This window comes from Anopheles moucheti, chromosome 2 (genome assembly GCF_943734755.1).
Source record: "Anopheles moucheti chromosome 2, idAnoMoucSN_F20_07, whole genome shotgun sequence".
NCBI classification, from domain to species: domain Eukaryota; kingdom Metazoa; phylum Arthropoda; class Insecta; order Diptera; family Culicidae; genus Anopheles; species Anopheles moucheti.
Genome location: NC_069140.1, coordinates 103,287,207 through 103,311,074, shown reverse-complemented (window position 1 = coordinate 103,311,074; position 23,868 = coordinate 103,287,207). Strand labels below are relative to the sequence as shown.

Genomic DNA, 23,868 nt, shown 5'->3' with positions numbered 1-23,868 from the left:
TTCTCCAAAACTGGACGTCATTTATAATCTCGTTCTCGTAATCAACTGTGGTTAGATTCGTGGTTCCAAAAAACATCCATGAAAGCGATTCCAATTCGAAATTGGTGCCAGATCATACACCAGTTGATATTCGATTCGTCACAAGTAGCGTGGTATACCATGGGTGTTTCACGTTTTATATATGACGGGAGCGATAAAAACATCATCCCGAATCCTCTATCTGTCGAAGAGATATCGGGACAGTAAATAAATTTACCGCCTACTACGCCGAATACGACCGAGTTTCGCTTAATCTAGCTCAAACCAAGCCAGCATATCGCATTCTGCTGTGCTATGTTCCGTGAAACGAACAATGATGCATTGTAGGTTTGACTGAACAGAATACCAGTGCTGTTGATTTTGCGAGATGACGAAAGAATTGTAGAAATCTCGTAAAGTTAAACAGATTTCGAATCGTTAAGGAAAATTCAATCAACCACCACTAATTGCACTGTATTTTGGACCGTAACTGTAATTGGACCGAAAAATCATATGACACGAATGATATAGTAATGTTCGGAACAGAACCGACTCACAAGGGTTGGTTTTTCCTGTATGATGGAATTTACAGACTTTCAGATTGATAAAACTATATAATGTTTTTATCAAATTATGATGTATAAAATTTCATATAAACTGTTTTTGATTGTTTGCTTCAGGCTACACATGAGCATAGGATGGTGAGCGGCGACGGGTAATGAATGCAGCTAGCGATAACGCCTCTGACAACGCATAGGATACGGTGGCCGAATTGAGAGTTGTTGATATAATTTAGTAATTCAAGTAATTCCAACGTTGCAAGGATTACCGTCCATATTTTTTTAAATAAAGGGTTAATTACGAGAAAAAAACAAATTTCCAAACGTATTAATTTGTTAGAAAACAAATTTGCAAACTCGTATTGACCGGGTCAGTCAGATTACTATTTTTTAGTAACGAAGCATGTTCTCATTATTCAAATTAATTTTCCCACTGTGAGCACTAAAATCTAAATACAGCGACTTTAATCAATACCTCTTATGCGTTCTATTTTTATGACATGGACATTTGTGAAACACTGTGATTTGTCGTAGAACTATTCCTTATTAATACGATTACAATCTGGTATTAGCCTCAAACTAATTAAACTTTGTGCAGCGAAGCAACATTTACTCTTCCAGGATGCGGTATAATTACAATATCGAATCATTTCTTCCATTTTTAACATTTAATGTACCCACAGGCCGACAGCACCTTACGGAAGTCATAAAACTGTCCCGGGTCTGCCAGGTTACCACGATTACGTGCCGAACAGTAATTAAATTTAAAATATTGTTGCGGCCACCCGACCAACGCTTCACTGCACCAACGGTTCCTGCGGTTGGTGTAAAATGAGCAAAAGTGGGCTTGAATAAGGTAAGGCGATATCAAGCACGAACCCAAACCCCGGAAGGATTGATTTAAAATGATGAATTAAAATTCATTTTCCACCGTCTATTACCCCTCCGAGCGTCATATATTTTAATAATGTCTTACAGAATCTCGGCCTTGGGAAGGCAACGAAATGAACTAATGATCATAGTTGACGTTATAACGATGTATAGCGGGTGTAATGGATATTTTTCCTTTTTCTAGCTTTTTATTTTGTTTTATATTTTTACAGAGGGTTAGGCGTTTTCATTATGTGTTTTTGCGGTTAGCGATGTTTAATATATAATGTACATTAATTACTTTCCACACTTAGAAGCGGACGCCTAACGTCATTCGTGCGTATTTAACTACTAATACCAAACAAGTAAACTTTAGGAAACAAACTACATTATTCTTAGCCAAAACTTCAACACAACCATCATCAATTGCTTGTGGAATACAACAAACAAACACATACATCCATCGCCGTTCATTTACCATCCAAACGTGGTGTTGCATTTAAATTATCTCATTGAGGACGACAAATATTGACATTGGGAAGCTCATCATCATCGTTAATATCATATACAATCATAACATAACAACATCAACCTTGTATGTTTAGAGCCGTTAGCTCATTAGCCGCGAAATGCGTTTCCATTTACATAAGGTGTCAATGTTTTGGCGGTCAAGAATATGAGGATAATTTACATCATCGATGAATTGCCAAAGGCAAAGCACTGCAGAATACAAACGGTAATTCCAATCGAAATGTTGGTTTTATATTTTGTCCATTTCTGACAAGTTTTGTTTTTATATGGCCTACGGCTAAATATAGTTGCAATTCTTCTCTTGCTCCTTTAAACCATGTCCATTTGCCCCGGCAATGTTGACTTTTGGAAATCAAGTGGAGAAAGCAATGCCAAACACTATTACTCCTTTGTGGTGTGCACTGTTTCGTTCGATAACGTTATCGTGCTAATATATTATTCGTTCGTGTCATATATTAACACATTGCATTGCCAGAAATTTGCACGGTGCATGTTACCCTCGGATTGCTAATTCTCCTACGCCTGCTAGCACGACATTAAAGCATTTCGTAGCGCTTGCTTGAATTAGCGACAGGCACTGCAGCTGTGTTGACTACTTTCAACTTAAACCATTCCCAGGACGTATGTAATGTCATGTAATGGCGCAGGTCCAAAAATATTATTTTTCCCTTACCACTCCACTGCACTGGTCTCCACACTTTCGCCCTTGGTTGGCTTTAATTTTTGCACTTAAGCTGCAGTGACTATTCAGCAAAAGCAGTCGAAAAACGCTCGAATTTCAGAATACACACAAGATTTTTAGTACGTCAAATGATGACGTCACACGGTAATGATGGAGGATAGGCACAGCGTCAAAATAACATACAACATTCATTAATTATTTGCAACCGTGCCGGTAGTTGGAACGGTTAAACCAAATGACAGATAGACGCCAAATTGACTTAGAATGGGCGCTTATGAAAAATTGTAATCCTGTGTGACTAATTAGTGGCATACAAAAGAGAGTAACGGTAGGGACCGATAGGTGTAGAAATAGTAGTTCGTCCGCCGTGTAAGATGCAACTCGACACGAACACCGTCAGTACGAAACATGCGTTAAAACCGGTGGTATGTAGGACAGCTGTTTGGTGTGTTTTTAGGAGAAATATTACTATAACAGGGCAAAAGGGTTACTTGTTAGAGTGGTGGATAGAGTGAAAAACGGAAACAATGCATCTGACATATGTCACCGTGAACGTATTTCAAACGAGAATAGAGACAACTGGTACATGACTTTCATTTCTGTGTCGTTTTTTCCTTCAACAAGTTAAGGAATCGTTTTGATTGAGAGTAAAATTAGCATGAAAAAGTGTGTTCTTCGCGGGCCACACGCTCTCCCCAGGCAACGTTTAATTGACTGTTTGACAGACGCATCTCAAGTTACCAGAACCTTCAACGGGGGGTGTCACATACACACACGCATGATCACGCACAGAAGTCACTCCACATTTACATCACATGTTCACCATCTCAGCGAAACGGTTCTGTGCAATCGGTCCATCATTTGTCACGGTGAATTTGACCGTACATCACGCGTTCGGCGACACTCGACGGACAGGAGTACCGCCGGGGCAATTCGTGTGTCGATGTGTCAAAATTCGAATTGTTTGAAGCAACAAGTTGCACCAGCCATCGGGCAATGTGACCGTGAAACGATGCCAAACTATATTTTTGATCGCTAGCATCTGGTACGGTGTTAACCGTCGCCGTCACTCCCGGGCCAGGTGGCTGCATTTTGCTCCTGGTGCGAGACCATGGTAAATAAATAAATAAATGAATAACTATATCGCGAGCTCGTGCTGGTTCCCACTCAAATTTCATGCATTTTCATGTGAAAGCGATTCGTGGTCTCACGCTCAATCAAGCGCGAACCGAACTACTAAAACGAACGGCGAGTGAAACAAAACCACCCGACCAGTCAACCAGTCCACAACGCGAAGGAAAGTGAAGAGACCAGCATCTCTGTAACTTTGTGGGACCGTTGATTTGTAGTTCTAAAAATAAGAATACCGTATTCCAACGAACGAATTCCTTGGCTTCGTTTGCAATCAGAAGCTATGGTGCGACGTTTGGACGTTGGTGTCTAGTGACAGAAGAGTGAAATTTGTCGTGAAACACAACACACACACATATACAGCGCCGTGTGAGGTTTCCGTGAAACTGGTTGGTTGGGTTACATCCGCAATAGTGAAGAGTTCGTAACCAATCGAGGTGGAACTGTTTTAAGTTTCGTTTCAAGAGCAGTCTTTACTATACTTGGTGCAGTGTTCCGGAGTAAACGAAAAGTATGGCGCCTCATCATTATAAGAAGAAGGTAAGAACAGAAACATGAATTACACATTCATTCTCATGCTCCTGTCTTTCTCCTCAACACCATTGATTTCCTTTCCTTATTCTCATCGATCAATTTATTCGATCATCATCTCTTCCCTTTACATACGAAGAAACTTTGCTTCCATATTCAAGTTAATGTCGTAATAATTGGAGGGCGTAAATTGAATCAAATCCTGAACCGTGCATTATTCCTAATGCATATAACATTTTTAGCATTTAAGGCACCTACAAATTATCAACTAGTAAGGTTGACAGATTATAGAAACAATATGGAGGCGCCCGGTAGTTAATCAGAACTTGACAATTCATCAAATTAATGCTTAATAAATACATACCATAAAGCAACATGGCGCGGCCGTGTACAACATCGTTGCATCATTGAATTGTCAAATTACTCTACTATCGACACAATACACAGTTGTCTCAAACTTGATGTATTCTGTCTGGAGCCTTACGATCACTTACCAAAACATCTAAGGAAATATTCCATTTCAACATTCCTTGAAAGCTGCACAAACAACACAACAAACCGCTGTAATAGTGTTGATAAACATTCTTTCGTTTGCTACGTGAATCGCAAATGCATAGTTGCCTAACATCCATTTGATATTCCTCCCTGTCACAGTACAATGCTTGGAAGACGAAATTTGCCATTCTCTACAATCGCCTGGGGACGAAGAAGCTAGGTAGTTGCCACCATGCTGTTTCGTGTGGTTCGTGCGATGCACACGCCTACAACTATTAAGTTAATTATAAAATATCTGCTCTCAGCGTACCACCTTTGCCCCTAGGCTAATTGTTCGCAAGACAGCTATTTAGTGGCATTTTCACCAAAACTGATCATTCCTTCCAACGATAACACGGTGCGGATGGGCACACGCGCGAGTTCTGATCCGAGTCTTTTTCTTTATTCTACGTACCTACCTAAAGGTAGTTTATTTTGTATTATGCATATTCTCATACACCAACATACACGCACGTAATGTGCATACGGTTGAGATAATAATATCTTCCCCTTCCCCTTGTGTTGGACTCTAATGGCATGAAACATACTTTTTATCCCTCGGTGTTGTTTTGATGTCCAACGTCATATTACTAAGCTGGGAAGAACATGCTAACAGGTGTGCTTTTTGAATTATTAATTTTTATAAACACAAGGATGAATCAAGCTGGTGAAAATATTATTTTATTTGTGTCAATCGTGAGAACCTCAAGTTGCGGCATTGTATGCAGTTATGTATTAAAGTCTAAAGAAAATAACTTTCATTTGTTTTGATATGCTTCTAAAATTGGTCCACTCCACTCTTTAGGATGACGGAATATACGCAGCAAAACGACCGAGTACACCCGGGATAAGGTGACCTTTCACCGTTTGGAGAAGGAAATGTCTTCAAACGAATGTGAATTGTACAATAGATTAAGTTACTCTTAGTTGTAAGCAATACGGCCTGGCCGTCTCTGAATAAAAAAAAAAAAAAAAAAAAATTGGTCCACTATTTTCATAAACACAAGCACCCAAGAAGAATCCAACATCAACAGTAGTATCGGGCGCTTGCATATAGCAAAATGCCCAAATCGTTCTTGATGAAAAAAGTACTCTGCTGGATAAAATTTTTAAATAATAAAATAAATCATTTTAAAACATTTATTAATAAGGAACATAAGGAACATAATAAGGAGCAAAAAGGATGCTTTTGACATAACAAACAGCTAATGATTAATGATTAATCAGCAACAAAAAAGGATTTCCTCATGATTGCATTGGAATATGTCTCTACATATTGCTTTTTTATCATTAAACATTAAAAGAGCAAAAGACAAGGCCAATCCATTAAACTCTCCAATGTACATCTCTATGAATTCAATGTCCGATAAAAGCCCTTCACGAAGTCGGCGTTTCAACACTTATGTACATGTCGTCATTTACCAAAGAACGAAAAATACAATGAAACGAGCAATAAAGGAAACATGCATGATACTGTTGCATAAATGAATGCAAATGCAATCCTTTCGCTATAAAATAGCATTCGTTAATAATCAATGAAGGCCAAGTGTGCAAAAATGTATAGCACGATTTCCCATTGGGAACTTTTTGCTTTCACACACACACAACTACCGGCTAATTAGTTAACACTGTAAACAGCAAAGTACATTTATAATTGGGTACATTTCAGCTAGTTTGGTAAATGCTAGGTGGATTAATTCACCTAGACAACAATTTATAAAGATGTGAATTGTCATGGTGTTCCATAGCATTTAATGCCCTCGGTTTATGGACATGGAAATTTTTGTGTCTTTTTGTGGGTAAAAACTTATTTATTAACACTTAACAAATACGTACATAAAAACACTTATTAAAAACGCGTACAACGATTAGCGATTGTGCCGCGCGCTAGATCCACGTCCTTGCAGCCTGTCGATCACGAACCGAATCTTCTCCCGCCGCATCACAGGACGTAATTGTACCGGTAGGGAGAGAGCTAAATCACAGCTAGCGACAGAGACGACTATATCCGCTACGCATCGGATGCTGTCAGTTCCCAGACAACATCGAGCGTGCGGATAAGCTGTGTCGCGGCTGCAACGTCAGGCTGCAACATCTCCCCCGGCTAATTGAGCTGATAGGCTCCGAGCCGACGCGGGAGTCTTCTCACACGAGAAGACCTGCGTGGCAAATCCATCAGGCTCTGGGTGGTGCTACCATCATGACGGTTACTACTAACATAAGGATGTACCGATTTCGCCACCGGAATGTCGTTCCGGGCACTCGCTGCTGGTGATGAACGATCGGGCAATGATGATGGATGTGCTGCTGATTCACTTGTGCTGGGTTCCGGAATCGGCTGGGTTGGCTCTGGAGGGGAACCCGAGGACCAATCCTCTAACAACAGATCGAGCGGCAGCTGATGTCTTTCACATGCGCGGTCAACCACACGTCGCCGAATTTGGTTTACATGGCGCCTGAGTGTACGTCCATCTTGTGCAATCACGTCGTACATAACTCGTCCGCGGCTGCGAACGATCCTTCCGGGTATCCACTTCCACGAGTTACCGTGGAAGGATTTTGTTGAAACTGGCTCGCCTGGCTGAAAGCTTCGAACTAAAATTGATGAGGAAGAAGATAGTGAGTGTGATGAAGGGGGCCGCAACAGCTCCAATGCTGTCCTGATGGGGCGACCGAACATTTCCTCTGCTGGAGTTTTCTGCTGGCTCAACTGAGCATTTGGAGTCGATCGGTACGATATAAGGAAAAGCTCCAGCGCCTCATCAAGGGATGTTTCATCACTCTGGATCTTCCGCAGTGCTCGTTTCAGCGTATCAACGAAACGCTCTGCCTGTCCGTTCGATTGCGGATGAAATGGTGCTGTGGTAATGTGCTCGATCCCGTTACTGTTGCAGAATTCCGCAAAGAGGCCACTTGTAAATTGGGGACCATTGTCACTAACCAGTGTTTCCGGCATACCGAAGCGGGCAAATATATTACGCAGCATGGCGATGGTGGCAGAAGTGGTTGTACCTGATGATTTGTAGACTTCCGGCCACTTGGAAAAAGCGTCAACCACGACTAAAAAATAAAACCCTTCAAATGGCCCAGCGTAGTCGATGTGAACTCTACGCCAGACGCCCGTAGGTGTTGGCCATGCCGCTGGCGTAGCTCGAGGGGGTGCTTTTGCGGCTGCCGAACAGGATCCACAAGAGGCCACGTAGTGTACAATGTCGTCGTCGATCATCGGCCAGTACAAGTAGCTACGCGCGATTGCCTTCATTCTCTGCATTCCCGGATGTCCCTTGTGCAGCTGGAGCAAACAACGGGAACGCAGCTTCTCCGGGATGACCACTCTCTCCCCGAAAAGTATGCAACCCTCAACGGTTGAGAGAGATTCCTTCCTATTGTGGTACCGTGCCAAATCTGCTCCGAAGTTACCGTCATGAGGCCATCCGTTTTGCACGTACTTATGGACCTTCCGGAGCAAGGGGTCAGCCTGCGTAGCTGTTTCAACGTCTCTGAAACAAATTGGAAATGAGCTCAGCGCGTTAACAGTAACTGACCTTAAATCCTGCTCTAGCTCCAAGCTGGCGATCACGTATTCGGCTTCAGGTTTCGCGTGGTGTTGTATCAGACGAGATAATATATCGGCATTTCCGAATGAGCCAGTTGGTACGTACTCAATGTCCATGTCGTACAGCTGAAGGGTTAGCGCAAACCTTTGCAGCCGATTTGCTGTGTATGTAGGAATACCCTTCTTACTGCCGAATATGCGGACTAGTGGTCGGTGGTCAGTCTGCAGCGTGAAATGACGACCGTAAATCATGCGGTGAAATTTGGTCACAGCAAAAACTATTGCTAGCCCTTCTCTATCGATTTGGCTGTAACCAAATTCTGCTTTGCTGAGCGCTCTGGATGCGTGCTGAACCACTTTCATAGATCCGTCCGGGTACTTGTGGCATAGCGTTGCTCCTAAACCAACCGAAGATGCATCGGCGGACACAACTATGTCGCGCTTTGGGTCGTAATGCGTGAGTAACAGTTCCGTGGATAATAGGGCTTTAAATTGTTCGAAGACTTTTTGGCATTCGGTAGTCCACTGGAACGCACTTCCGGTTAGCAGCAACTTATCCAGCGGGTAGCGTAATTTACGCATGTTAGGAATGAACTTCGCATAAAAGTTTATAGCACCGATGAACGATCGAACGCCTGTGACATCTGTTGGAGAAGGTAACTTCTTGATGGCGTCGATCTTGGCAGGGTCGGGTCGTAGGCCTCGGCTGTCGATGATATGCCCTAGGTATCGAATCTCCGGCTTGTTGAATGAGCACTTTTCTTTGCGGATGGTAAACCCATAGTCCTTTATTCGCTGCAGGGTTTCTTTTAGGGCGGCATCGTGCTCTTCCTGTGTCTTTCCGCCGACAATCACATCATCCATGTAGGCGGAGACTCCATTTACACCAGCGAGCATTTTATCCATGATCTGTTGAAAAGAACCAGGGGCTACTTTGATGCCTGGAGGTAGCCTGTTATAATAGTAAAGGCCTCGATGCGTGTTGATGGTAAGCAGGGGTCGGCTCTTTTCTTCTATTTTCACCTGCAAAAATGCATCGGACAGATCAATTTGTGTAAATGTGACGCAACGGGCTAGTTTCGAAAAAATATCTTGCGGTAACGGGAGCGGATACTCATGTGGATGTAATGCTGCGTTGAGTCCGGTGCTATAGTCTCCGCATAGTCGTATTTTGCCGTTCGCTTTGCGCACTACTACGACTGGTGCTGCCCAATCCGAATAGTCGCAGGGAGTAATGATCCCCAGCTTTTCAAGTCGATCTAATTCGTTGTTGACAGCATCTTCCATGGCGTATGCGACCGGACGTTTCGGTCGAAAAACTGGTCTGCTTTCCTGTCGCAGCTGTAGATGTATTTGTGCCTTGGTGCACAGGCCCGTTCCGCTAAAAACCGTTGGAAATTTCTCTTCCCAGGAACATGTTTCCGCTGTTCCTATGTGGTTGCAAAAGTTATCCATTGGGATCGTCCCCAAGCCGAAAAGATGTATGGAGTCTGCCCCGAATAATGACAGATCCGCCTTTGAAACGCGAATTGTCGTCTGCTTGGTGATATTATGCATACGCACGTTGGCTTCAAACTCACCTACAAGGCCGAAAACTTCGCCGGAAGCTGCTTTCGCTCTTACCTTCGGTGGGTTAAGATGAGGCTTACCCAGCTGCTTCCATAACCGCTGGCTGATCACAGTGATGTCTGACCCGGTGTCAAGTTGTAGTCGAGCCGGCTTTCCTTCGATAAAAATGTTGACAAACTTCCGCTTCTGTTGTATGCTACACACGTTGACTCGTACTACTCGAGATGCTACTGCCCGACGATGATCGAACCGCGGTCGTCCTTTGCGTCGCTGAGACGAGTTGCAGAAACCCTCTCGATGACCCATACGTCCACAATCTCGACACTTGTTGGTTTTATAAGTGCAGTCACGGGTCCAATGCAGGGCACCACAAAGCCAGCACGGAGTATGTGGTTTGGAGGCTTCACTACGGGGGGCTGACTTGGTATGGCGCTCGTTGCCGTTGCTGTTCCGGTGCCACTGGCGGCTGCTTCTGGCGTGCATTGCATGCACTCGTTCACTGGTATCCGTGGCGATCATGGCACTATCAGCTTTCACACGCACTAACCGTTGACATTCCGCTGCTAGCTGCTCCAGGGTGGCGTATTTCTTGTCTTCGATGGCGGCTAGCAATTTCATTCGTATGTCCCGTACGCTTTCGTCCTTCAACCCACATACAAGGATGAGACATTTGAAATCTTCCTCCGTCATCGAAGAAAATTCCGCTTCGACGCACGCTTTGTTAACACGGCATGTAAATGCTAGCAGGTCCTCGGTGCGCGTTTTTGAAATATTAAAGCATTTGAAGCGCTTACTTAACACGGATTCCATTTTGCCGAAAAGGACAGTTAACTTTTCCACCATTTCGCTAAAACTGAAATCACGCGGTACACGAGGCAAAATGAAGTTACTAAACCGGGCGTGCTCGGCGGTTCCCAGTTTGCGTCCCAGGAGCCGAACTTTGGCGGCGTCGTCTAAACGTGATGCATCCTCCTGGAACAGGTCAATGTACCGTGCGTACCACGATTCGAAGGTCAATCCTGCTTCTGGATCGTAACGGAATTCACTTATATTGCCCGCAAGGGCTTCCAGTATTAGCTCCGGATTGCTCGGTTTCGGAACAAGCTGCTGATCAGGGTTCGGTGGCTGCGGCTGCTGTTGATGCTGTTGCACGAGCTGCGATAGTAGTTGCTGTTGCTGTGCCAATTGCTGTTGCAAAAGCTGCAGCGTTTGTTGCAGCGTCGACGGAGCGTCCGTTGGCTGGAGGTGGATGAACCCGGCGTTCAGGACCCCATTTTGAGAGAGACGGCGTTGCTCCTCGATGATTTGCGTCTCTTCAGGGCTGGACATTCTGCGGCGTTTCACTGCTTTTCGTTGCACGTTTTCACTAAACCTCGTCGCCACTTTTGTGTCTTTTTGTGGGTAAAAACTTATTTATTAACACTTAACAAATACGTACATAAAAACACTTATTAAAAACGCGTACAACGATTAGCGATTGTGCCGCGCGCTAGATCCACGTCCTTGCAGCCTGTCGATCACGAACCGAATCTTCTCCCGCCGCATCACAGGACGTAATTGTACCGGTAGGGAGAGAGCTAAATCACAGCTAGCGACAGAGACGACTATATCCGCTACGCATCGGATGCTGTCAGTTCCCAGACAACATCGAGCGTGCGGATAAGCTGTGTCGCGGCTGCAACGTCAGGCTGCAACAGAAATGAATCTATGTTTTATTGTAGCTATACATTTCATTCTTTTTTAAGCACTTTTGAACATACCTTTATCACTTATCGATATTTTTTTCTTCGCAGAAACATAAAAAACAAAACTTATCATCTGGAAATTCCAAAGAAAATGTCAACTCAACTTCAGAACGGGATCATTCAGTTCATATCCAATTGGAATCCAGCGCTCCTTACTTTGTAAAACGTACCGAGAGAATTGGAAGGTATTGCTTGAGTTCACACATTTTTCAACATAGTAAAACATACCTTCAGCCTGTCTGTTTCTCTCATCCCGGCAGATACCTCGTGGCTTCACGAGACCTTAAAGCGGGCGATGTCATTATAGAAACGCTACCACTTATTGTGGGCCCATGTGCAGAAACTGAACCAGTATGTTTGGCATGCCATAGTATCTTCACTCCCGACAGTGTTATCCACAGGTATGGTTCTTCAGGCGCATTATTTCTATTGCTCTTCTTAAACGAATTCTTTGTAGATGTGAAAGATGTAGCTGGCGAATATGTTCTCCAAACTGTCGCGGTCTAAACGCACCAAGTGCTCACTATCAGCTCGAATGTATTCCTCTGCGGGATAAGGCCGTTCACAAGCTGCTCGAGACGTCCAATCCTGCCCAGGTGAAGCTAATGTATGAAGCCATACTTACTTTACGTTGTATGCTACTGAAAACCGTAGATATCGCGAGCTACGATCGATTATTAGATATGGACCCTTTGAATGACGTTCGACAAAAGATTCCTAAACTCTGGAACCGTAATCAAAAAGAGATTGTACAACGAATTCGTAACGGTTGGGGGTTTGCAGCGGAATTTACCGAACAGGAACTACACACCATTTGCGGTATCATTGAGGTCAATGCGTTTGAGGTGGGGCAAGAACCGATCAAGGCTCGTGCGCTTTTCCCAGAAGCGTATCTTCTCATGCACGACTGTACACCCAACACGGGCCACACGGATGCACTTCGAACACATTATCTAACCGTAAGGGTGCTGCGAGATGTTAAGGCGGGTGAATCGCTTACACTTACCTACGCACACATTTTGCAAGGTACGTTAAAGCGACGCCAGCATTTAAAAGAGGAAAAATTCTTCTATTGTAGCTGTCGCCGCTGTTCCGATCCTACTGAACTCGGCACGTACTGTAGTGCATTACGATGCACCAAGTGCCAAAGAGGGCTCATCCTACCAGTGAATCCACTCGAGCAGGATTCAGATTGGCATTGTCAGCAATGCCCAACATCAATGTCCAGTGAATCAGTCATATTGCTGTTACAAAAACTATCCCAACAGCTCGAATGCATCCGTGGTAACGATGTGTGCGGACTGGAATCATTTCTTCGCCTTCAGAGGACTATTCTACACGATAACCACTATCTGCTACTATCGGTTAAACATTCTCTATGCGAGTTGTATGGGAAGATCGAGAGATATCTGATACCGCAATTGAACCCGGACCAGTTAAAACAAAAAGAAACGCTCTGTCGCGATTTACTGGAAGTAGTCGATCTGTTGGAGCCGGGATTAAGTAGACTAAGGGGTACCATAATGTACGAGATGCATGTCCCATTGTTGATAGAAGCGGGTCAACTGTTTCAGAGTGGTGTAATTCAACGAACCGAGCTACGTCATCGACTAAAGGAGGTGCAACGCCTTTTAAAAGAGAGTGATAAGATTTTGTCCGTCGAGCCTGAAGGATCACCCGAGCATAGCATAGCAGAGGCAGCTAGGAATGCTCTTGAGAATATGGGATCTATATGAACAACAAATTTGCTGTGATGGAACATGTTTTGCTGTTAAAAATAAAACCCTTGATAATATAATGCATGAGCGTATTGCACGTCCTCAAATTTTAATGCTGTTCGCTGTGTTAATGCAGGAAGATGCTTTTTACCGTGTCGATCGAGACCGAGAACTCACCAAAAATTACCAGTTCGTCAAGCGTTGATACCAGGAGAGCATCCAATGCAGGAGGATGCTTTTTTCCGTGTCGATCGAGACAGAAAACACGCCAAAAATGACCAATTTGTTAAGCTCTATGGTTACCTCCATACGTGTTCTTCGCTCCTGTTCCTTTTACGATTTTTGGGATAAAATTTCCGTCCGATCGAAGTGTCCGATCACGGGTGATAAACATTCTAAAGATGCTTTGAAAAATTAATAAAATGTTACCACCAGGCGTGTGCTTCGCTCTTGTTACTTTTTCGATTTTCGGGATAAAATGTGCAAGCATTACAAACTTGCATGTACAAGCATCCTCTTTGACACAAACATACTGAGAGTATCGATATCTAAAAAATAAAAAAAATTAACCCGGTTTTCGTCCACTGTGGTCTGTTTAGTAGAGAGACAGTTCGGCATGACTGTTGAGAGTGTACCTCTCGATCAGTGTCGTGTTTGTCGTGTTTGTTTGGCTCTTCGCAGCCCGCTGCCAATGTGGTCATCTGGGTAATGTCGATATCCGACAATATTCGACACAAGTATTTCGAATTTTAGAAACAAACGTCATGATAGGTTGACGTTTCAGCTCGATAGACAATAATAAAAAAAAACAACAAAACTCCAAAACATCCTTCTGTGCGGCTTCACGACCGCTTTACACATTTTGTTACAAATGGCACCACCGAAATTAAAGTTACACAAGAATACTGGAAAGCTTAAGTCTATCCCACGTCCCAGCACCATCCCGTCACCGGAACACGGATCTTCTCCCGGTGATGCACCGGATGCACCTCCATCTGAAGCCGATCGGCAATTCGAACTTGAGCTGTACTGGTGCATCCAACAACTAGAGTCATCGCTTAATCTGCTAAATGTTCGTGAAAACGGCAAAAAAGGTATTTCTTATTTCTATTCCAATGTTTGATGTCATCATTACCAACTATTGCTTCTAGTGGAGGAAACTTCCAAACTGATCAACAAACTGAAAAGTGGCTCGCAACCAATCATCCGTAAAAGGCAAATTATGAGAACCACCTTTGGTGATTACCGAAGTAAGATGGCCTCTGAAGAGCAAACGATGTCTGTAAATCCGGACAACGTACGGTTCGAAAAGCCGAAAGAGAAGGCCACAAAGTACCACTTCGTGAAGAAATCGGCAATTTTAACTGGAGATAACAACTTTAAGTTTAACTTCCCAATGAACGTTAGTAACTCGGAAAACGTGGGAGCAGCTAATGTTTCTTCAGATGAGAAGCACGTTGAAGTGAAAGTAATACATACGAATGCAAACAAAATCGTTCCGACGGGTAACTTGTTTCGGTTTAATTTTGATATTGAATAGGCAATTATGATAGAACAACTGATGCACATAATACCATCTACTGTGAAAATATTTGATTCTGGAAGGTTAATTTAACTGCTTCCGTATGCAAGTAAATAAAAGTGCAAAACAAGATTGTCGAATGCATTCAAATTATTATTACTGTATGTATCTGTCATTTTTGGCAAACTTCTTTTCGCAAAAAATATTAAAGAACATTACATAGAGAGTTGGCCGATTAGAGTTTTATATTTATTGTACAATTAAATTTACTGCCCATCGATGTACCACACTCTAGCAGAAAAAAATGATGAAAATAAAGTTTTTACGTCATTTTCATATTAGCTACTAGAAGGAGTTTAGGGTTTACGGTCAGCTGACATAGCTCCAGGACGGGAAACACGTTGCATTCACACGCAGAAGATAATAAAATCGGGACAGTAGAATATTTTCGATAAAGATCGTTGTGGATCTAAAGGTGCGTGTGAAAATTCATTTTGAACGTGGAAAACCTACATCTGCGGCCGACGGGGAAACTCTAAGAATCGGCGCTCTTCATTTTAGCTTCTTTGTCTGGTGGTGAAGAAAAGGCACGATAGAAGTTAATTATAACAATCGGTTTAATACGCCGTCCCCCGATTACTGTTACCTTTCTTCTCAGCCTCACGTCTTGCCGCTGCTTCTGCACGGTGCTGTTTGATGATTGCCAATCGTGCTAGATCAGCTTTCGCTTGTGCGGTTTTGCCTTCTGCGTGCCGTTTTTGGTACGCCGCCGCTGCCCGCTGCTTTTCCAGCTCCTCCTTCTCTCGACGTGTCAACTGTGGCTCTTCGTCCTCGTCCACCTCGTTCACCTTTCGGTGTGACTTCTTTGCCACACGGTTTGGGTTTTGAATCTGTATCACTGACTGTGCGCCCTTAGCATTTTCATCATCGGATTCCGATGCGTCCGAATCATCTTCGTCCTCGTCCTCATTGTCTCCGTCGTCTTCATCATCATCATCGCCCGAACCCTGCTCTCGCGTCTTGCGCCATTTTTTTTCCTCCTCGTCCTTCTTCCGTTGTGCCTCTAGCTCTTCCGGATTGGTAAAGTTGCGATTGCGCCCCTTATGGTTAACGTACTTTCCTACAAAGAGACAAGAGGATCAATCCAAGCTTAGTTGTTGATCGATTAAAGAAAAGCTATGTGTGTGCGTGTATTGTGCATGCAGCATCTCAGTGCATTTGTTTTGCTTTTCTTGCTCTCTCCCTCTCTATTGCAACCATCTTTTCTGCAGCAAAGCAAACAAAACTACCTCGCGGCATAATTTAGCGTGCGTTGGGAAGACGCAAGCGTTCCTATCACACAACTTATTAAGCGTTCCGGTGCACCAGCTGCTTCTAACTAACTGAGAAATTAAGTTTTGTTCCACTAATGGCACTCTTCTACTGGCAAATAATTCCGCTGTTGCCCTCCAAACGTGTACGAAACGATGCAGTAAAAAATCTCTCAGTTTTGACAAAGGCCCGTTGGCCAACTGTCAAAAGTGACATCCTGCAACCAACAGGTGCAAACTGGGTAAAATCATGTGGCAGGGGTTGTTTTGGTTCTTCCGTTTGCCTGACAAACATGGATATTATGAATATTTAAAGATATTAAAATCGAGTGTCCCATTCATTGCTATGACTAAAAACGTGTCTGGATAGTAGGATAAATTCCTAAGAAATTACTGTATATTATACGAAATATAGAAAAATGCCGGAAATCGTACGAAAAGAACATCCTTTTTATTTCTCCCCTTTCAAAACAACCTGTCATAAATGACGTTCCGAATGACGCAAACGTGCAACATTTCTTGGAAACCAGCAGCGTTCACAACGAGCACGCACGGCGGCATTATTTTTACCCATACGGTGTTTAGATTGCACTAGGAAAAATATTGATTAACTCCCTGATTGTTTTACGATGGAGAACCAAATTTATATTACACATTTTTCAAATCCACACAAATTTTGGTACAAACCGTTTTACCCGGGAAGCAAGACAAGACAGTTTAAACAAATGCAGGATGCAATCGATGAGTACTGTGAGCAACATTACATGGCGCAGGATATTGTGGACTACGAACCGATCTATGGAGAGGTAAGACATAACGTCACGACGAAATGCAGCGATTGTAAATTGTTTTCCGCGTGGTGCTTCCATGAAAACGTATAGGTTGTAGCGTATTTCGAGCCGTCGCTTGCACGCTGGACCCGTTGCAGTGTTGTTGGCATTAAGGAAGAGGATAAAAGAATGCGCTCGTACCGGCTTTGGTTGATCGATGAAGGCTATCCGAAGGTTGTAGATATGGAGCACTTGAAACCTTTGCCGGAAGAATTTCAGGACATGTCAACCTCGACCGTGAAGCAGGCAGCGCTAAAGAATATTTTACCAGCACACTGCGTAAGCAAGCACTCTCAACCTTATTTTGTTTAGGTCTAAGTTTTTGGTTTATCGTCCTTTTTTAGGTGTACGATCCGCAACGGGAAGAATTTCGAAAAGCAATATGTTTATCGTGGAATGAAAATGCAAACACCATGATTCAATCGCTCATTAAGGAAACCCAAAAGATTTGTTTCACAAATGTGTCTCCGTACCCGATGGGCAATCGATTGATCGATTTTGGCGATTTGCTGATCTACACTAATAGTAAAACATTTAACGCTGCAGACGTTCTGTCGCAATGGACCCTAGGATTGATTGTGGACTTTGAGACTTATATGAATCGTAAGTGTATTAATTTATTGTTAATGCTTGTTAATGTAGTAATGAAAGTTTTAAAATGAATTGCTTTCTTGCAGTTATTTTCGAACGTAAAGCGATGTTATGTAGCCAAACGTCATCGTTGTGTAGCGAGCCACTGAACGACTCCGGGTCTTTGGAAATAACAGTGAAGACACCGAAACAATATTTTTGTACAAATGAAGTGAATGAGCGACTCTTTGACGAATCGGCCAGTATGGTGGGAGTGATGATGAAGCAACCAGCCGTAGTTGATGCAATGCGGGATAAATCTGAGGCCAATAGTAACTTATTCACTACAACGTCTCAAAGTGCAGGAAAAACCGATGCCGAAGTTAGTGAGACTGACACGAAGATGTCTAGATTGAGACAAAAAATGCAACTACAAATGGCGCAAAAAATGAAATACACTCCTGTAAAGGGTAGTGAAGAGCAAACACCTGTGAAACCAGTTGTGCAATCAACAATTTCATCCACAATGCTATGCAAAACAACCACGAAGCATCTACAAGAAGACAATCATATTCTTGATCCACTGTCGCGAATCCGTATGAGTCCTCAGTCATTGACAATCGACGTTGCCCAATCGACACAAGCCGAATATGACCTAATGCACACGGAATCGAAAAAACCGGCTCTGCCGCAGAGTTATACGGCGAGCGAACATGACACACCACCATTAGTGAAGATAAATAACAATCAAACATCAGCAGGAAGTGGAACAGCTCCAAAGTTTATGCGAAAAATCACCAAAGTCAAAGCAAATCTGAACCAACAAAAACACATCGCTCCTGTCGCTGCTCAATCGCCTCCTCGCAAAATGGTGTTTGCTCCCGCTGGTGTACAGATTAGCTCTCTTCTTACACCCGAGAAAATGCCTACGAGTGAAAGTAATGGTGCGTTGAAGCGGTTTGAAAAAGTAATACAGGACGAAAAATGGTAAGAGCATCAATATATTCTTCACTTTCCGTAAACGAAATGGTTCGAACATGTCCATTTTTGAATGTGTTGTCCGAATCGTTTTAATTCCCCTGCAAGTATAAGGTCAACTGTTTGTGTTATCAAGTTTGTAGAGCTTAGAAAACAATTTTGGCTTTCATCCAGTTTTTCTTTTTTTACAACGTTACAAACATCTTACAGGTGATCGTTATCATAAATGTATTTTCTGGAGTATAAACTGTTTGAAATGATGCGTTCCTTATTGACAGAAGGTATAATAATAAAAAGAAATATAACTATTTGCACATTGAGTATGTTCCTTCTACGGGTACTTTTTTCCATCTCACTAAGTATCGAAGAGTCACTGCTAGGGCAACAAATTCTGTAGGCCATTCATTGCATATAGGACGTCCTTAACATTTCGTGTTCCTCTTTTTGAAGTTTATTTTCTCGCAGAAGTCACTATCGCGTACTGGTACATGGTTCCAAACTTCCAAATCCGATCGATCGTATAGAGGCAGCCAACTTTAGTCCCAGAGTCCATCAAAATTTAGAACAACTGGGCATCACCAAAATACATCGGCTGCAGGCTTACTCTTGGCCACACATACTACGTGATAATTCGTTCATTTGCGTTAATGGGGCCACCACGGGCAAAACGTTTGCCTACCTGCCAGCCGTTTGTTCAGTCGTACAGGTATGTTTGTACCTACTTCGTTAGATCGTTTACTTTGTTTCACTAATCATCCGTTTCTTGTTGCAGAGACAAATAGAGGAATCGTTGGTACCTTCTGGAGCCGGCCCAGTTGCCCTCATCGTATGCTACTCGTCGCGAGAAGCGCAACGGATTGCGTTCTTCTGTCGGAAGATGCTAAATTCCGCAGCACATCCTGAGCTAACCGTGCTCGAATGTTACGGCATACGGAATGTGACTAAAAATTGCGTACGTTCTATTATACGCTGTAGTTGGCTAGTTTTGGCTTGTTGTATCTACCAAGTGCACAGTATTATAGTTTTTTGTCTGTTCTTCTTTCTATTAGAATCTGCTCTTTAATGGATGTGCGATCCTCATAACTACGGCCTCCGGTTACCGACGTTTATACGAACGCGTCCCTGAGGCCTTCAACCGAAAACGCATTCAAACTGTGGTGATTGATAATATTGAAGAAATTTGGCCTCATTTCGCACCAGAGCTTCGTTTGCTTTGCAAAAACTGTGAAAAGGAGGGTTTGCAGATGATCGTCACAGCCGGTTATTGGATGCCGGTGCTTGGTATCTTTCTTCAGCGTTATCACAACATGATCATCTGCATCGGTGCATTCATCGAAGCTGCTGTGTACGCGAAGGCGGAGTTTAGTTTTCGACTATTTGCCAGCGATGAACATAAGGAGATCGAATTGATCAGACAGCTTCGACAACACGATTATCGGAACGAACGAACGATCGTGTTTGGCAAAGACAGTAACGATTTGTTACCGATCGTGAACGTACTGAAACAAAATTCGATCAATCACATTGTGTGCAATGAACGGACGGTTTTGCAGCAGCATGCCGGTTTCAGCAACTGGGACGAGCAACTTCAAGGGGATATGGTGGTTTTTGTATGCAGTGATGAAGTATTGGGAGATTTGAAGATAACCAAAGCGCAACACATTATACACTACTCTCTGCCATCAACGTGGTCAACGTTTACGAGACGCTATGCTTGCTCGTTCGAGTACTACGAATCTCCATATTTATCGTGCGAAAGCAAAGAAGCGAAGGGAAAACCGTCTTCACTGGTACTGCTGAATGAAAATAATAATCAGGAGCTACCGAGATTGGTCGACTTTCTAGAGCTGCACTTATCGAAGGTTTCCGAAAAACTGCTTAATTATGCCAAGGTAATCACAATTTATCAGAGCCGTATTTATGTTACTCTATAAATAATCAATGCTTAACCGATGTGGTATTATTTCATCAGCTGACACATGGTAACCACTTTTAAAGTTAATATATATCTTTACGGTTCTATTCAATTATAGCGAATTCGAAGCATTCATGAGAGTACCAGAATTAGCGACGGGCGCGCGGTGTCTATGCTTTGCACACATGTTTTAGGTCTTGCAGTCTGTCGTAGCATTCGAAACTGTGTGTTTCGTCATGCGCTTACGCCGGACGATGTGGCAACTGAAACCGTGCCCATAAATGGTAAAATAAGACTGAAAATTTGTCACGTTTTCTCACCGGCGCACTATGCTGTGCATCTGGATGCACATCAGCCTACGAATACCAGTGATTGGACAGTTCTAAACGATAGCAGGCGTTACATGATACAGGATATTGCTGTGCAGGCACACTATGCCAACGAAGAACGCCATCGGATGCATGGTGAGCTCCGACGGAAAGAGCTGTGTGCCGTGTATCACGAGCAAAACTATTCGCGTTGTCGCATCATCAATTATGACGAAACTAAGTATGTGCCATACATTTAGATGCGTTTCAAAATTAACAATTCCGCTTGTGTTGCTTTCAGTATGGATAACTGCGAAGTTCAACTGCAGCTCATAGACACCGGTCGGATAATTCACGTGAAATCATCGGCCTTGTTATTTCTTCCTGAGCAGTTCCGTGAGCTGCCTGGGCATGCATTAAACGTTCGCATTGCCTCACTAGTGCCACACGATTACGAACAGGACTGGGACAAAACGTCAACACTAGCCGTAAGAAAATGGATCGAAGAACATGTGCACCGATCGAATTGTTACATTGAGGGCCATGTGCTGTTGGCGCTAAAAGACACCATTTGGGTCGATGATCTGTATCTCGTGGAACAGTTGAAAGGCGTGAAAGCCACGGTAACGACTAAGCGGATCGGTGCGACTGTCATTTCCAAACAGTTTGGCATTGGCAACAAGAAATCGTTTGAGCAAATCCGACAAATTGTACATGACTGTGAAAAATTAGCCATGCAATTGCTGCGACATGAGGTACAAGAAAAGGAAAACCAGAACAATGAAGAATGCCGGAATGAACTGGATGAACCAGATAATATAGAGGAACCTGTAATGGAAAACCAGAAGAGAACGCCGTTTTTTTATAATCAGAATAGAGATCAAACAATGGAGCTTACACAAACTAACTTAAAATTGGAACATATTCCCACAAATTCTGTACATAGTGTCTTTGGTGAATTGGAGGATAGCGCAGAACGAGCGAAAGCATTGGTTGGATACGAACAAGATGTTAAAACGGACCAGCCAAGCTTGGTTCCGGCCGAATTGGATGGTACGTGTTCTTCTAGCTCGTTCGAGGAGCCCTCGCTCAGTTGTAGCGTGGAACACTATCAATTTGACACGCTGTTGGTAAACAAAGCGTATAACGTTATTATTGGACATTATCTTGCACCGGACAATTTTTACGTATATCGATGTGATAGGTAAGCAATTTTTTCACATTTCTGATGGTTTTCATGTTATTCTGTTATAACAATTATCTTCATTTTAGTAGAATATCGGAAATTGATACCGCGATTAGAGAATTCGTCAAAGACGGAAGTAAATTAATTCCGCTTAAGAATCCAACAATCAATCAGCACTGCCTGGTGTTGTACGAGAACTTCTACCATCGCGCACGTATAATGAAATTGTCGGAGGTTAATGCTGGAATTGAGGCTGAGGTGTTTCTACTTGACTTTGGCGGCACATTTAAATGCAGTAACATTTTTAAAATCTCAGACAAACTTCTACGCTCGGTTTCGTTTTTGGTAGGATAAGTTCCTGTTCCTGCTTATTGATGTGTGTCCCATTTCGATTTACATTTCCTCTACATTTTTAGGCCATTAAGGGTTCGCTAGCACACATTCTTCCCCCGGATGGTGCTATTGAATGGAGCGAAAAGATAGCTGATGCAATCTACGATAAATGGTTGGAAAAATACAATCAAGGCATGATGTTTGCCACCGTCACAAGAGTTCTACCGTGGGGAAGTGCAGAACGCATCGAAGGATGTCACCGGTACGAGATGGTCTTGGGCGACGGGAATTCTTCGGATGAGTTTTCAATAATTAAGGATATTGTGTTCGACAAGCTAGCTATCTTACTGCAAGAGGATATCGAGGACGATAGAAGTACTGTGGTCGATACTGACGATGAGTTTACGCATGTGAATTTTACACAACAGGAGCTAATGAACATGATGAAAGAAATTACAGAACCACGGAATGAGATTAACAAAAAGAAACCCAATGAAGAGCCTCAACGTATTTCTGAGATTTCTGAACCATCTCCTGCTGTTTCACGCTTGCCAAACACAAAATTACTACCAAAATCGGACAAAGAGAAAGAATCGAACAGACGGTTACAAAGCGATCGTAAGCTTCAACTAACGAAATCACTCGTTTCGAATGAACGTTTTGCGAAGATCGTTTGGCACCAGGATAATTATGATATTGTTCTACGAGTTCATGCACCGGATATGGAGCGATACGATGTTAAGAATAATTACAACTGGTTCATGCTTGAATTTTTTAAAGCAGACGACGAGCAACGGTATATAGCACCACTCAACTTGCATAGTAGAATTGACCCACGGCACACGGAACATGAAATACGGGGTCTATCTATAGTCGTACGGCTGCGAAAATTGGTACCATACACACGCTGGCCTAAGCTGCACAAGCACGGGCGAAAGTTGGCATGGATAAAAGCAGCAACAACCATCAGTAATGATAGTGATTCCAGTTCAGACGAAAGCATTAAAAAAAATCGATGGAAAGGTTTGGTACAAGCACATCTAGATAGTTCAGCGGATAGTTTACAGTCTGGCAATGAACAGGATATAGATTCGGATGTGGAAGATGAGGAAGGCGTGTTTCTTTCAATGAAGTAGAAAATTGCGGGTTTTCAGAACAATCATCATTCAAATTATGGTGTTCTTAACAACGTTGGTATCCGTTGGTCTATGCATAAGGAAATGCTGGACTGCACCGGTTATAACAAAATTGGTAGACCAAAAGCTCTTTGTAATGAAATAAAGTTTCCAACTACGTATGCATTAACCGTAGAGTTGTCAACCAAATTTACACACGTAAGTTGGCAACCGGCATACCCGGGTATTCCATACGTTTTGATGTATACAATTAACGGTTTTCGTAGCTAAACAATGCTTTCTATCTATTTATACTGTTGCAAATCTTTGTAAATCGGAATGTTGAATGAATATAA

General features: G+C 42.9%; 4 protein-coding genes across 4 annotated transcripts; 3 read left to right on the top strand and 1 right to left on the bottom strand.

Moving 5' to 3' along the window:
• Positions 1–4,210: 4,210 nt before the first annotated feature.
• On the top strand, positions 4,211–13,816 carry LOC128310484 (SET domain-containing protein SmydA-8). The gene is made up of 4 exons (XM_053047133.1): positions 4,211–4,332; positions 11,776–11,912; positions 11,988–12,128; positions 12,185–13,816. Exons 1-4 carry the CDS (start codon positions 4,306–4,308, stop codon positions 13,461–13,463), a joined length of 1,584 nt encoding a protein of 527 aa, XP_052903093.1. The 5' UTR covers positions 4,211–4,305; the 3' UTR covers positions 13,464–13,816.
• A 447-nt stretch (positions 13,817–14,263) lies between these two features.
• Positions 14,264–15,100, top strand: LOC128309898 (UPF0488 protein CG14286). Its single transcript, XM_053046396.1, has 2 exons — positions 14,264–14,539; positions 14,597–15,100. The coding sequence occupies exons 1-2, from the start codon at positions 14,317–14,319 to the stop codon at positions 14,983–14,985; spliced, it is 612 nt and encodes a 203-aa protein (XP_052902356.1). The 5' UTR covers positions 14,264–14,316; the 3' UTR covers positions 14,986–15,100.
• Positions 15,101–15,169: 69 nt separating this feature from the next.
• On the bottom strand, positions 15,170–16,453 carry LOC128309899 (28 kDa heat- and acid-stable phosphoprotein-like). Its single transcript, XM_053046397.1, has 3 exons — positions 16,257–16,453; positions 15,614–16,087; positions 15,170–15,537 (listed from the first exon to the last, which is right to left on the bottom strand). The coding sequence occupies exons 1-3, from the start codon at positions 16,264–16,266 to the stop codon at positions 15,503–15,505; spliced, it is 519 nt and encodes a 172-aa protein (XP_052902357.1). The 5' UTR covers positions 16,267–16,453; the 3' UTR covers positions 15,170–15,502.
• A 361-nt stretch (positions 16,454–16,814) lies between these two features.
• On the top strand, positions 16,815–23,751 carry LOC128297618 (putative ATP-dependent RNA helicase TDRD12). Its single transcript, XM_053033296.1, has 11 exons — positions 16,815–17,083; positions 17,159–17,386; positions 17,452–17,710; positions 17,785–18,664; positions 19,106–19,361; positions 19,428–19,607; positions 19,705–20,547; positions 20,689–21,119; positions 21,180–22,082; positions 22,151–22,409; positions 22,481–23,751. Exons 1-11 carry the CDS (start codon positions 16,907–16,909, stop codon positions 23,531–23,533), a joined length of 5,469 nt encoding a protein of 1,822 aa, XP_052889256.1. The 5' UTR covers positions 16,815–16,906; the 3' UTR covers positions 23,534–23,751.
• Positions 23,752–23,868: the final 117 nt, after the last annotated feature.

Bases quoted from the DNA above. Each gene is read 5' to 3' on its own strand.
- LOC128310484 (XM_053047133.1), top strand. From the start codon at position 4,306: ATGGCGCCTCATCATTATAAGAAGAAG. The intron at 4,333-11,775 runs GTAAGAACAGAA...TTTTCTTCGCAG, and splicing joins CTCATCATTATAAGAAGAAG to AAACATAAAAAACAAAACTT. The intron at 12,129-12,184 runs GTATGGTTCTTC...AATTCTTTGTAG, and splicing joins CCCGACAGTGTTATCCACAG to ATGTGAAAGATGTAGCTGGC.
- LOC128309898 (XM_053046396.1), top strand. From the start codon at position 14,317: ATGGCACCACCGAAATTAAAGTTACACAAGAATACTGGAAAGCTTAAG. The intron at 14,540-14,596 runs GTATTTCTTATT...TATTGCTTCTAG, and splicing joins TCGTGAAAACGGCAAAAAAG to TGGAGGAAACTTCCAAACTG.
- LOC128309899 (XM_053046397.1), bottom strand. The intron at 15,538-15,613 runs GTAACAGTAATC...CTTCACCACCAG, and splicing joins ACGTGAGGCTGAGAAGAAAG to ACAAAGAAGCTAAAATGAAG.
- LOC128297618 (XM_053033296.1), top strand. From the start codon at position 16,907: ATGGAGAACCAAATTTATATTACACATTTTTCAAATCCACACAAATTT. The intron at 17,387-17,451 runs GTAAGCAAGCAC...GTCCTTTTTTAG, and splicing joins ATATTTTACCAGCACACTGC to GTGTACGATCCGCAACGGGA. The intron at 17,711-17,784 runs GTAAGTGTATTA...GCTTTCTTGCAG, and splicing joins CTTTGAGACTTATATGAATC to TTATTTTCGAACGTAAAGCG.